This window comes from Mustela putorius, unplaced genomic scaffold, assembly GCF_011764305.1.
Source record: "Mustela putorius furo isolate JIRA1106 unplaced genomic scaffold, ASM1176430v1.1 tig00000281_pilon_pilon_pilon, whole genome shotgun sequence".
Classification (NCBI taxonomy): domain Eukaryota; kingdom Metazoa; phylum Chordata; class Mammalia; order Carnivora; family Mustelidae; genus Mustela; species Mustela putorius.
In genome coordinates, this window is record NW_025421343.1 from 16,534,046 (window position 1) to 16,548,144 (window position 14,099).

Genomic DNA, 14,099 nt, shown 5'->3' on the forward strand with positions numbered 1-14,099 from the left:
GAAACTGGAGCATTTCCTTATACCACACACAAAAATAGACTCAAAATGGATGAAAGATCTCAATGTGAGACAGGAATCCATCAAAATCCTTGAGGAGAACACAGGCAGCAACCTCTTCAACCTCAGCCGCAGTAACCTTCCTAGGAACATCGCCAAAAGCAAAAGAAGCAAGGGCAAAAATGAACTATTGGGACTTCATCAGGATCAAAAGCTTTTGCACAGCAAAGGAAACAGTCAACAAAATCAAAAGACAACCAACAAAATGGAAGAAGATATTTGCAAATGACATATCAGATAAAGGGCTAGTATCCAAATCTATAAAGAACTTATCAAACTCAACACCCAAAGAACAAATAATCCAATCAAGAAATGGGCAGAGGACATGAACAGACATTTCTGCAAAGAAGATATCCAGATGGCCAACAGACATATGAAAAAGTGCTCAACATCACTCAGCATCTGGGAAATACAAATCAAAACCACAGTGATATACCACCTCACACCAGTCAGAATGGCTAAAATTAACAAATCAGGAAATGACAGGTGCTGATGGGGGTGCAGAGAAAAGGGAACCCTCCTACACCGTTGGTAGGAATGCAAGCTGGTGCAGCCACTCTGAAAAACAGTATAGAGATTCCTCAAAAATTTGAAAATAGATCTACCCTTATGACTCAGCAATCATACTACTGGGTATTTACCACAAAGATACAAATGTAGTGATCTGAAAGAGCACACATACCCCAAGGTTTATAGCAGCATGTCCACAGTAGCCAAACTATGGAAAGAGCCTAGATGTCCATCAAAAGATGAATGGATAAAGATGTGGAACATATATACAATGGAATATTTTGCAGCCATAAAAAAAAAAAAATGAAATCTTGCCATTTGAAAGGAGATGGATGAAACTAGAGGGTATTATGCCAAGCAAAATAAGCCAATCAGAGAAAGACAATTACCATATTATCTCACTAATATGAGGAATTTGAGAAACAAGACAGAGGATCATAGGGGGAAGGGAGAGAAAAATGAAACAAGATGAAACCAGAGAGGGAGACAAACCATAAGAGACTTTTAATCTCAGGAAAAAAACTGAGGGTTGCTGGAATGGAGGGGATTGGGAGGAATGAGGTGGTTGAGTGATGGACACTGGGGAGGGTATATGCTATGGTGAGTGCTGTGAATTGTGTAAGACTGATGAATTACAGACCTGCACCCCTGAAACAAATAATACATTATGTGTTAATTTAAAAAAATAAAAATGACAAGCTGAATACTTAAAAAAAAAAAAAAAAACCTACCTAGCTTTCTTTCCACACTTTGTGTCCCACAAAATAGTCCCTCAACTATCCAAAGAATGTAGAAAAGGGTGTGGAACTGGCCTATGTTACTCAAAGTGGGACCAATTAGCAAGAGGCTTATTTGAGCTCATTTCAAAGAAAGTTTCATAATAATCAGGGCTTTCTAATAAGGTAAGGCAATTCCTTGACACCAGCAATATTCCTGCAAAGACGAAATACCTAATGGGATCTATAGAATCCTCTTGCACTGGGTGGGAGATCAGGCAAGATAATTTGAAATCCATTCAATTACTAAAATTCCATAAAGACCAACAGAACTCCCTCTGCTTTTCTGAAACTGTCTGTAAACAAGCCTCTTTCTTACTCATTAACCAAAAGGGCTCTTGCCCAGCTGCTATTGTTAACCATTAGGAAGGATCGTGGTCCTCGACAAAGAGTCCAAAATTTTCATTAAAATAATTGTCAGTTGTTGTATTTGAAGCATATTTGTATATAATTAATGTAAATATGAAGATGCATAAATCCAGAAAACTCTGCATGGCTCCCAGCTAAACTCCCCACTGGAGGCCAAAGTGAAAAGCCGCTATGATAGCTTCATGCACAGCTGAGTGCCCAACTGGTGAAGCAAATGTGGCAAACAAGGACCCAGACATGACTCCCTCTCTACCCAACTTCTCAGCATCCAGGAGAGAGGTACCCTGACATGCAGAATACCGGAAACATTCCCCAGACCTCTTCATGAAACCAGCGAATAGGCAAAACAGGGGGCAAGCTTTTTTTTATTTATTTATTTTATTTATTTATTTATTAGTCAGACAGAGATCACAAGTAGGTGGAGAGGCAGACAGAGAGGGGAAGGGAAGCAGGCTCCTTGCTGAGCAGAGAGCCCGATGCAGGGCTTGATCCCAGGACCCTGGGATCATGACCTGAGCCAAAGGCAGAGGCTTTAACCCACTGAGCCACCCAGGTGCCCCAGGGGGCAAGCTTTGAAGGAAAACTTTCAGGCTGAAATAAGAGGAGTGGGGTATGTCTAATGACTCAGGAAGACTTAAAAAGGAACCACTCTGAAAGCAGCATGGCACTTCCTCTAAAAATTGAAAATCGAAATACCATATAATCCAACAAAACTCCTTCTCTACAAACACCCCCAAAGAAGATGCCAATAGGTAGCTGTGCACCCATGTTTATAGTAGGGTTACTCACAGCAGCTAAAAGGTGGAAACAACCCAAGTGTCCATCCACAGATGAACGGATAAAGGTGGTACAAGCATACAAGGGAATATGATTCTGCCTTAGAAAGGGAGGAGATCCCGCCATATGATGCGACATGGATGAACCTTGAGCGCTTACTGCTTAGGGAAATAAGCCGACAATACCACCTAAATGGGGGTCGCTGAGTAATCAAAATCACACATAGAAAGTGAAGTGGTGCTTCCCCTCCCCCCAAAGGGAGGGGTGGATTTCCACTTTAATGGGGATAGAGTTTCTATTTAGGACCATAAACAAGTTCGGGATTTGGATGGTGGTGAGAGTTGTACAACATAGTGAATGTACTTAATGCCATTGGACTGTGCACTTAAATCTGGTTAAAATGGCAATTTCCGTTAGGTGTATGTTGCCTCGGTTAAAAAGAAAAAAAAAATAGAAAAGGGCAGCCACCCTGCAGTACTAAGAACTTAGAGCTTTTAGATTCAGGAGAACGTTCACAAGTAAAGCTAATATGCTGGTGACGCGCTCCGAATTCATCAGATTTGGGGTTTACCTTATTGTTTTCAGAGCTCCTGTGACTCTGAGGGTGTGAGAGGAGTAAGGCGGCCCTGCTTATGCTGCCGAGCGGGTTTTCGTAACCGACTCCACCCAACTCCACGACCGGCAGTGCACGGTCGCTCAGAAGAAACCAGCCGGACTCTCCCGCGAACGCGGTCGCAAGTTCCCGCAGCCGCCTTTAATGTCCGGGAGCTGCACGTTCTTCCAATCAAAGGGCTCCCGGGGAGGGCTCGAAGGCTAGAGCCAACCGGAAGGCCCCTATTCCTTTTGTCCCGCCCTCTCCTGCTTCCTATTGGAGAGTTTCAAACCCACGGGAGCCAATGAGAGCGAGAGGACGCGTTGGGCCCGGTCCGTAGCTTCAGGCGCGGGCTTTGAAGAAAAACTGTCGCGGAGGTGTCATGGTGCCACCGGGGCCGTCCGCAGCCGCGGGTGAGTAAGATCGTGAGGCCCTGCGTCTTGCAGACGCTCCAGCAGGGGCGGGGAAGAAGGGAGGCCACCGAGTCAGTTATTTTAGCGGGAAGTGTCGGTCCGCTCCCGTGCCTCAGTCTCCCCCTTGGGCGTTTCCAGTCCAGAAAGCGCTGATGGGAGCCCAGGCCCTGGCCCTGGGTAGGGGAGAGTAGATGCGGAGCCAGATGCCTTAGAGGCATCTTCCCCGTAATTCCTGCAGCAGCTCTGCAAAGAGACGTCATTGTCATCTCCTTTTAGGTGGAGAACCTGAGACCCCCTTCCCCGGGTCGCACACCCCAAAGGAAGCCAAGCGCTCCCTAACCCAGATTGGGCTCCAGGCAGAGCCTGGGCGTGGTCCTCTGTGCTGCCGCCTGATCTTTGACAGCTGCCAAGAGGCGGTGTCTGACCCTAAAGGGGGGCGGTGGACGCGGTTGGGGGCGAAAGGGGGGCGTGGGCACTGGAAGTTGGTTAAATCTGCACCGAGAACTGAGGGTCCTGGGTTCCCTGATCTCTTAAACGTACCTGGAGCCCTTAGCTGCCTTTCAAAATATGGCTCAGAGGCCACCAACTCCCAAATGCACACAGTGTTTTGATAGTTTCAGTAATACTACCTGTTGACTATCTGCTTGGTCGTGGGCACTGTCCTAGGCACTTTACATAACAGCCCTTAAAGATAGACATTTCTGTCTCTATTTTATAGGTTCAGCAGCAGTGAGGTTTGCTAACTTGCTAGAAGCCACAGCGCTGGGATTTTGACCCGGTCTCTCAGCCAGTGCTCTCTACACTGCCTGGCACAGTAAAATGCATAATCCTCAAAGTTGTCTCCTAGGGATGCATCAGACCTGGATATCAAAACACACAGCAACTCGGTTTAATGAAATTAAGAATTGTTTTGCACCCCACTGTCTTTTTTTTTTTTTTTTTTTTGCCATTATTGAATTTTAGCCTTCTCCAACCACCTATTACTCCTCTCACTCATTCCCTGCTTCTGAACTCTCATTAATTCTTTCTTTGACCCTTTCTTAGGATACCTAAATTTTTCCCTATATTGTAATTATTGTTGTTTATTTTATTTTCACTCCTAGATTGAAACTTCCTGAAGACAGAAATACTGAATTTCCATACCCTCACAAATGCCTTGCTTAGAAAGTCACCATGTAGGGGCTCCTGGGTGGCTCAGTGGGTTAAGCCTCTGCCTTAGGCTCAGGTCATGATCTCAGGGTCCTGGGATGGAGCCCCACATCGGGCTCTCTGCTCAGCAGGGATCCTCTTCCCCCTTTCTCTCTGCCTGCTGCTCTCCATACTTGCAATCTCTGTCAAAAAAATAAATAAAATCTTTTTTTTAAAAAAAGAAAGTCACCATGTAATAGATGTTTGCCATGAACCCCCTAACCTATTTTGTCCTCAGGCTCAAAGAAAACCATGTAAGGGTTTTTGGCAAAAATCTTCATCCCTGTCGAAAAACCAAAAAACAATAAGACCAGACCAAGTGGCTCCTGGGTGATTCAGTTGGTTAGGCATTCAACTCTTGATTTCAGCTCAGGTCTTGATCTCAGGGTCATGAGTTCAAACCTCACATTGAGATCCATGCTGGGCGTGGAGCCTACTTAAAAAAATAAAATATTAAAAAAAAAAAAAAAAAAGACCAGGACTGGTTAACCAGCTCTGATAAGCCAATAACAGATTTCTTCATGTAAAACATAATACGTTATAGCTGAGAACAGTGACTGTGAGCAAGGACTCTGGAGTTGGATAAACCTGGTTTCAAATCCTGGCTTTGCTACATATTAGCTAGGTGATTTGGGCATATCATTTACCCTCTTTAGATTTCAGCCTGTAAAATACCACATAGGATTGTTGTGTGGATTAAAGAAAGTAATGTAATTATGAAGAGTTTAGTATAGGACATGGCATACTGATAATATTTTTAATATAGACATTAACTTGGAGGCAAATTTGTGGGGTTAGGAACTTTGTAACATATGGACAGTCCAAAGCCAAAATTATTACAGAAGAGTGCCATCTTTTAGAATATTAGTTAAAATCTCCAACTAGGGGCACCTGGGTGGCTCAGTGGGTTAAGCCTCTGCCTTCAGCTCAGGTCCTGGAATGGAGTCCCACATCGGGCTCTCTGCTCAGCGGGGAGCCTGCTTCCCCCCGCCCCATCTGCCCCTATGCCTACTTGCGATCTCTCTCCTTCAAATAAATAAATAAAATACTAAAAAAGAAATCTACAACTAAAGTTCTGCTGTTTGTTTTCCTGCCTATTTTGCAGAAGAGCGGCAGAGAAAGCTCCAGGAGTACCTAGCAGCCAAGGGAAAACTGAAGTGCCAAAACACCAAGTGAGTTTGTCTCACACAATTATGCAAGTTTTGTTGGCCTCTTTGCTACTAGCAATTTAAAGCCTTTCAAAACATAGTCTTTTGGGGGTGCCTAGGGGGCTCAGTTGGTTAAGTGTCTTCCTCCAGCTCAGGTCATGATCCCAGGGTCCTGGGATGGAGCCCCATGTTGGGCTCCCTGCCCAGTGGGGAGCCTACTTCTCCTTCTCTCCCTGTTTGTACTCTCTTTCTCTCTCTCTATCAAATAAACATTTTTTTTTTTAAAGAAAGGACATACTCTTTAAAAAAAAAAAAATAGCCCCTTTTGGGGTGCCTGGGTGGCTCAGTGGGTTAAAGCCTCTGCCTTCAGCTCGGGTCATGATCCCAGGGTTCTGGGATTGAACCCCGCCTTGGGCTCTCTGTGCAGCGGGGAGCCTGCTTCCTCCATTCTCTCTGCCTGCCTCTCTGCCTACTTGTGATCTCTGTCTGTCAAATAAATAAATAAAATCTTTAAAAAAAAAAATAGCCCTTTTGTTTGCAGTCTACTCAAACTGCACTGAGAGCCTATGATAACTCAGAAAAGAGTACATTGGTCCAAACATAACAAAAAAAAAAAACCTGAGCAGGTTAAGCACTAATATTATGACAGTCTCTAAAGTGGGGGATGGGGGGGAGATCCACGGTATTACCTACAATGCTGGAAGTTTTTCCTATCCCTGCGTTTATTCCTGGGGAAGTGATTCTTGTGAAGGCTAGAAAAGGTCAAGGAGTTGAATGACCCTGGTTTTGTTGTTCCTTGCTAAGGCAGGAGAGCCAGTTATAGTCAGTCCTCCATAGCTCCACACCAACATCCTCCAGCCCAACAATGGTCTTTGGCCATTCTCTCAGCACTTACTCTTGAGTTGGACAGAATATGACCATTTCACTTTTATCTTCCATCAACATCTTGCCATTGTAGTGGTGTTATTAGTCCTCTTGCTTAACATTGATATATGTGAATGAAGAGGAAGAGGATTTTTACAAAGTTAGCTTTGATCCTTTATTTTAGTTTCCTTTAACTTTGGAGTTTTACTCAACTCTATTTCCTTGATTAAATAAATTTAATTCATTTATTCAACAAATATTTATTTAATACATATAATATATCAGTCACTCTTGGTTCTGGAGATGTGGTACTTAACAAGACAGAGAGGTCCCTCCCCCTCCAGGGTTTATGTTCAAGATGTGGGAAACTAACAGCAAATCATGAGCAAAGTCCCTTTTAGTCTGGGAATTGTTTTTGATCCATGCAGACTGAACCCCTCTAAACTCCTCTACTTTCCTATCCACTGTTACATTTTCTGCTCACTGGCTAGATTTCATATGTGCTCCTGTTCTTTTAATTCTATCTCTTTTTTCACCTCTGAATATTCATTATCTGAAGTTACTTAAAACTTGAAAATGGAAGTTTTTCAAAGAAGCTGTTAATTACCTTCTTGACATCATATCTCTACAATATTGCATACTGCAGTATTCAAGAAATGATGTTTCAATGAACAACAGTATGTGAATATGAAGAGGACATGTATTTCATTAATCTTGTTAGAATGCTGCATTTATGCATAGGACATTTCTGAAAGGATCACAAAAAAATGGGTAAGAGTGGTGTGGTTGCTGAGGAGTAGAATAACAGGACTAAGAAAGGGGTAATTGGGAGACTTTATTGCATATAATTTTGAATTATTTTACAATATACAGAAATTCCAATGATTTAAAATTCTAATCTTAATAAATCATCATCATACTTAATCATCATACTTCCCAGGCCTTGCTGACCCTTCTGTAGTAAGAATTAATCTTATTTTGTCTTTTATAGGCCTTATCTAAAAGCCAAGAGCAATTGTCTGAATCCTCCACCTTCTAAATCTGTAAGTAGAAATTAGTCTTTCAAAAAATAATCATTTTTCTGATGGAGGCATAATACTCCATAGTGTATATGGACCACATCTTCCTTATCCATTCGTCCGTTGAAGGGCATCTTGGTTCTTTCCATAGTTTGGCGACCGTGGCCATTGCTGCTATAAACATTGGGGTACAGATGGCCCTTCTTTTCACTACATCTGTATCTTTGGGGTAAATACCCAGTAGTGCAATGGCAGGGTCATAGGGAAGTTCTATTTTTAATTTCTTGAGGAATCTCCACACTGTTCTCCAAAGAGGCTGCACCAACTTGCATTCCCACCAACAGTGGAAGAGGGTTCCCCTTTCTCCACATCCTCTCCAACACATGTTGTTTCCTGTTTTGTTAATTTTGGCCATTCTAACTGGTAAATTGGAAGGGGAGGTGAATCATGAGAGACTATGGACTCTGAAAAACAATCTGAGGGGTTTGAAGTGGCAGGGTGGGTGGGAGGTTGGTACCAGGTGGTGGGTATTATAGAGGGCACGGATTGCATGGAGCACTGGGTGTGGTGAAAAAATAATGAATACTGTTTTTCTGAAAATAAATAAATTAATAAAAATAAATAAATAAAAATAATCATGTTGGGAGTGTCTGGGTGGCTCAGCCCATTAAGTGGCTGATTCTCGATTTCAGCTCAGGTCATGATCTCAGGGTCATGAGATCGAGCCCCACGTCTCAGCACGGAGTCTGCTTGAGATCCTCTCCCTCTGCCCCTCCCCCTGCTCATGGACTCACTCTTTCTCTCTCTCTCTCTCTCTCTCTCAAATAAATAAATTAAATACATCTTTAAAATATAGTCATCATCATTTGGGGGGCACCTGGGTAACTCAGGCAGTTGAGTGACTGACTCTGGATTTTGGCTCAAGTCATGAGAGTGAGAACCTGTGGTCTTAACCACTTGGGTATGCTGCCATGAAGTTAAATGGCTCATTTAAAGGGAACACCTATATTAGATCTTCCAAGCTACTAACAAGCTATGCTTCCTAAACAGTTCAGCTATATTATGGATAGAGTGGTAGAGGATCCTCACATTTTCAAGGTTTAAGTGGAAGAAATTAGCCTTCTGAAAGGCTACATATAACATCATTAGACACTGAACGATAGAAAATATAAGAACACTGGCAGATCATGATGTGATCACTGGGTTAGACTTCTACTTCATGTAGATTGAATTAGTGTAGCACACAAGTATTAAACGAAAAATCTGCTGGGAAAAAAGCATCCTCATTCAGAGTTCCCAGAGGCTTCTCTGGGAAGCTGACAATACTGATTTCAGAAAGACATCTCTTAAATGGGGTGATGCCTACCTCTTTTTTACCCAGTTGTGAAGATAAAAATTAAGTGGGAAAGGCAAGTATGGAACAGGATGAACTAAGAAGCCTAGGCAAATAATAGTCATCATTACAATTGTATAATGCCTTATAATTTATAAAAAATTTATAAAACATTTTCATACCTAATTATAACAGCTAACATTTGAGTACTTATCATTCTGATACTGGGTGAGACACTTAAATATAATACCTCAATTAATATTCAAAAGAACCCTGTAAGAAAAGTGGCCTTATGATTTAATGTCCAGATACCTTCATGAATAAAAGGAGGTACTGTTATGTTGGGCTAATGATAATAAATAAAAACTATCTTGTGAAAAATAGGACGTTATGACACACTTCCTAGAAGATATATATCATTATTGTTATTTTACAAATGAGAGGACTAAGGCTCAAAGAAATTGAATACTTTGCCAAAATTATACAGCCAGTAATTATACAGACTCAAGACTTGAACAAAGCTTTTCTGGCATACTCTTACTGCAGTGTTGCTACTCAAAGGAACACAAAGTTTTTCATTTTCTGTTCCTATCTGGCAGTTTAATATATTGAACCAATATCTGAAAGGATTCCTTGGAGCCATACCCTTAAATTTATTGAGAAACTATGATATATAATTGTTAAAAACTGACTAGGTCCAAATCCTAACTTCTTCATTTTCTAGCTAAATGACCTTGGGCAAGTTATTATATGTGCTGCCAAAGCAAACATAACGATGGGCAAGTTATATAACTTTATCTGTAAAATGAAAATAATAGGAGTTTTCTCATGGAGTTATTCAGAGGAAATACACACACACACACACACACACACACTACATATATACATATAAACATATATATGTTGAGAAGTATGATAGGGTAATGAACTATAAGCTTCTAAGCACAGAAATCTAGGTTAAAATTTTTGTGGTTAACTGGAACAAAAAGAGACCCAAGGAAAAAGGGAAAGGTGTTATGTTTTCCATTTTTTTTTTTTTAAGATTTATTTATTTGACAGACAGAGATCACAAATAGGCAGAAAGGCAGGCAGAGAGAGGGGAAAGCAGGCTCCCTGCTGAGCAGGGAGCCCGATGTGGGGCTCTATCCCAGGACCCTGAGATCGTGACCCAAGCCAAAGACAGAGGCTTTAACCCATTGAGCCACCCAGGCACCCCTTCATTTTTTTTTTTTTAACGTTTTGTTCATTTGAGAGAGAGAGAGAGCATGCACATAAGAAAGAGAGAGAACAAGAAGAAGAAAGGGGAAAGGGAGAAACAGACTCCCCAATGAGCAAGGAGCCCAACATGGGGCTCCCTCCCAGGACCCTGAGATCAAGACCTGAGCTGAAAGCAGACGCTGAACCAACTGAGCCACCCAGGCACCCCATGTTTTCAATTTTTAAAGAAGAATATATTTGTATGGTTTTCTAAATGAATTATAGTGAGTGTCAAATTTCATTTATCTTAAAATGCCAATATTTACACTGTGCCTGAAATTACATCCTTTACAACTAATTTAAACTAACAATGAAAAACTTTACTTTAAATCTTAACTTTAAAAAGTATGAAAAGGTGGGACACCTGGGTGGCTCAGTTGGTTAAGCAGCTGCCTTCGGCTCAGGTCATGATCCCAGCGTCCTGGGATCGAGTCCCACATCGGGCTCCTTGCTCCGCAGGGAGCCTGCTTCTCCCTCTGACTCTGCCTTCCACTCTGTCTGCCTGTGCTCGATCTCGCTCGCTTTCTCTCTGACAAATAAATAAATAAAATCTTTAAAAAAAAAAAAAAGAAAAAGTATGAAAAGGCACAGGGTTTGTCAAAGTTATTTTGGACATATATGAACAAAAGTGCTTGAAAAACACTGATGAGATGAGCTTTGCAATCTCTTTCAGCCTTACTACAGCCCTCATTTCATCATATCATAATTTTTTTGTGCATATATCTTTGCTATTAGTGCTCCTCAGTGGTAAGTATCTTCCCTTCTCATCTTGCATGCCCTTAGAGTCTAGCACAGTGCCTAGCATATATTCAGTAAACCTGCTGTAATATAAACCCTCGTCATATCCTTTGTGCATTTTCTCTCTCCCCTGGCTTCATATGTCCAAAATAAAGCGACCAAATTCAGTTTAGATCAATTGTTCCCTCTTCTACAGTCTTTGATTTTTTTTTTTTTAATCAGTTTGATCCATCAATTCTGCAGTGAGTCATCAGAGAACAAGAGTTAGAGACTGAAGTTCCACCTTCAACCCTGCCCCTAATACCCTGCCTGACCTTCTTCGGCAGCTCGCTTTCCCTCTCAAATGGAGGGGCTCAATTCCAGTCTTGGGGGCACCTGGATATGGCTCAGGGGCAACCTTGATCTCAGGGTTGTAGGTTCAAGCCCCATGTTGGGTGCAGAGATTACCTAAAAATAAAATCTTAAAATAATAATAATAATAAAATTTCAGCCTTAATTCTCTGTATTTGCATATTGATTGCAGACTATTCTATTAGCCTGATGGCTCTTCTAAGTCTAGATTTTCTCTCAATGTAATACTTAAAACTGCAGAACCAGTTCTACCACTTACAATAAATTAGCAAAGGTCAGGCTGATCTCAAATAAAGATATAAAAACTGAACAAAAGAGAAAATATTTGCAAGTCATATATGATAAGGACCTACTATCCAGGATATATAAAGAGCTCTTGCAGGTCAGCAATTAAAAAGACAAATAATTAAAATGGACAAAAGAAAATAATAATAATAATAAAATGGACAAAAGATCTATATAGACCTTTCTCCAAAGGAGATATACAAATGGCCAATAAGAGATGAAAAGATGTTCCATATCATTACCCATCAGAGAAATGCAAATAAAAACCACAAGGATGGTTCACACCCACTAGGATGGTTATAATAAAAAAAAGACAGATAACAAGGATTGAGGAGGATATGGAGAAATTAGAACTTTTATACAATGTTAGTGGGAAAGTAAAATGCGGCAGCCACTTTGGGAAACAGTTTAGCAGGTCCTCAGAATTTAAACAGAGTTACCATATGACCTAGCAATTCTACTCCTATGTATATATCCAAGAGAACTGAAAACATGCTCACACAAAAGCTGATAACATGTTCACAGCAACATTATTCATAATAACTAAAAAGTGTAAACAACCTAAATGTCCATCAGTCAATGAGGGAATAACGAAAATGTGGTATATCCATGAAATAAAATATTTATTCATCCATTAAAAGTAATGCAGTGCATGTGTGCAAACAAGGAGTATAGGAGAATTCTCTGCACTTATCACTCAAGTTTGTTTTGAACCTAAAACTGTTCTTAAAAATAAAGTTTTTTATTGAAAATTAGTGGTGAAGACTGATACATGCTACAATATGGGTGAACCTCAAGAACATTCTGCTAAGTGAAAGAAGCCAGACACAGAGGGCCACATATTGTATGACGCCATTTACACAAAATGTCCAGACTAGGCAAATCGGTAGAGGCAGAAAGTAGATTAGTGGTTGCCACTATTTGTGGGGACAGGGAAATGAGGAATGCCTTCTAACAGGTATGGGATTTCTTTCTGGGGTGATGAAAATATTCTGGAACGAGAGAGTGGCAATGGTTATACAACCCTGTGAATATACTAAAACCCACTGAATTACAAACTTTAAAATGGGGAATTCTTTGTGATACAAATTATATTTCAATTTTTTAAAAAAGGAGAAAAAGAAGAACGCCTAAGGATGCCTGGGTGGCTCAGTGAGTTAACCCTGTCTGCCTTCAGCTCAGGTCATGATCCTTGAGTCCTGGGATTGAGTCCCACATGTGGCTCCTTAATCAGCGGGGAGCCTGCTTTTCCCTCTGCCTGCTGCTCCCCCTGCTTGTGCATTCTCTGTCTGACAAATAAATAAATAAAATCTTTAAACAACAACAACAACAACTAAGGAATAGCACATGTTAGACATGTTTGGAAACTTTGATACCATCATCCCTGCCTCTTCAGTAAGCAATAATAGAGTGGTGAGAGGTAGATGTAAACATTGGGACTCAAGCAATAACCCCCTATAGCCATGTGGTTATCCATCCATCTCCCTGCCTCCCACTTCCAACCCTCCCCTATACCATGACCAGCAACACCACCATTCGCATACCATTCTAGAGCGGACATCTCTTTGCCCTTAATGCCAAGTGGTTTTGGTTACAGACTTTCTTTAAACATTCACAAAGTTTTTCTCAACAATATTACCAAATCAAAAGTAAAGAGTGGTAACTCTAGCACTCCCATATCTTCCCCTGGAGACATATAATCTACAAATATCTGCCAAATTCTCCTTTCTGAAACTTGTTTTTAGTGCAAATGCTCTGGAATCCACAATTGCTCCAATTATTTACTGTATCAATTCTAATCTCCCATCCCCTGGCACCTGGGTGGCTCAGTGGGTTAAGCCTCTGTGTTAAGTTCAGGTCATGATCTCAGGGTCCCGGGATCGAACCCCTCATCAGGCTCCCTGCTGAGCAGGGAGCCTGCTTACCCCTCTCTCTCTGCCTGCCTACTTGTGATCTCTCCATCAAATAAATAAATAAAATCTTTAAAAAAATAAAGAACTGCTTAAAAATTTTTAAAAAACTAAATAAACTCCTATCCCTAGTTTTTTTTAAATTCTCTATAACCTAGTCCTACCTTTCTTATCCAAGATTAAATCACATGAATGAAACATTTACTTGTTGATAATGTAGAATCTAACCTTAAAACCCTGTCCTGACTTTACAAGTATAACTAACTTTCTACTGAAATGCAAAACTTCATTGAAAACGATTCCAGAGTATCTCAGGTCTCCCAGCACCTACCACCTACCCTTGCCACTGATCTCCAGGGATGAGACAAAGGTTCTTGAGTGACCCTGTGACCTTTACAAAAGCAGTGTTGTTTAAAAAAAAAAAAAATAGTGTAGCGATACACAGTACTACTAGGAAGAACTTGGGAGGTACCCTAACATTAGTTTATTATGTATATATCTTTCCAGAGTCC

The 14,099-nt window shown here is 41.0% G+C and overlaps 1 protein-coding gene across 1 annotated transcript in view; it reads left to right on the forward strand.

Annotated features, from left to right (window-relative positions):
- Window positions 1–3,398: 3,398 nt before the first annotated feature.
- CKAP2L (cytoskeleton associated protein 2 like) overlaps window positions 3,399–14,099 on the forward strand; it is a 32,216-nt gene continuing 21,515 nt past the window's right edge. The window contains exons 1-3 of the mRNA XM_045079137.1: window positions 3,399–3,494; window positions 5,788–5,854; window positions 7,686–7,737. Coding sequence (XP_044935072.1) covers window positions 3,464–3,494; window positions 5,788–5,854; window positions 7,686–7,737 — 150 coding nt within the window. The 5' untranslated portion in view covers window positions 3,399–3,463. The remainder of the gene's footprint in view (window positions 3,495–5,787; window positions 5,855–7,685; window positions 7,738–14,099) is intronic.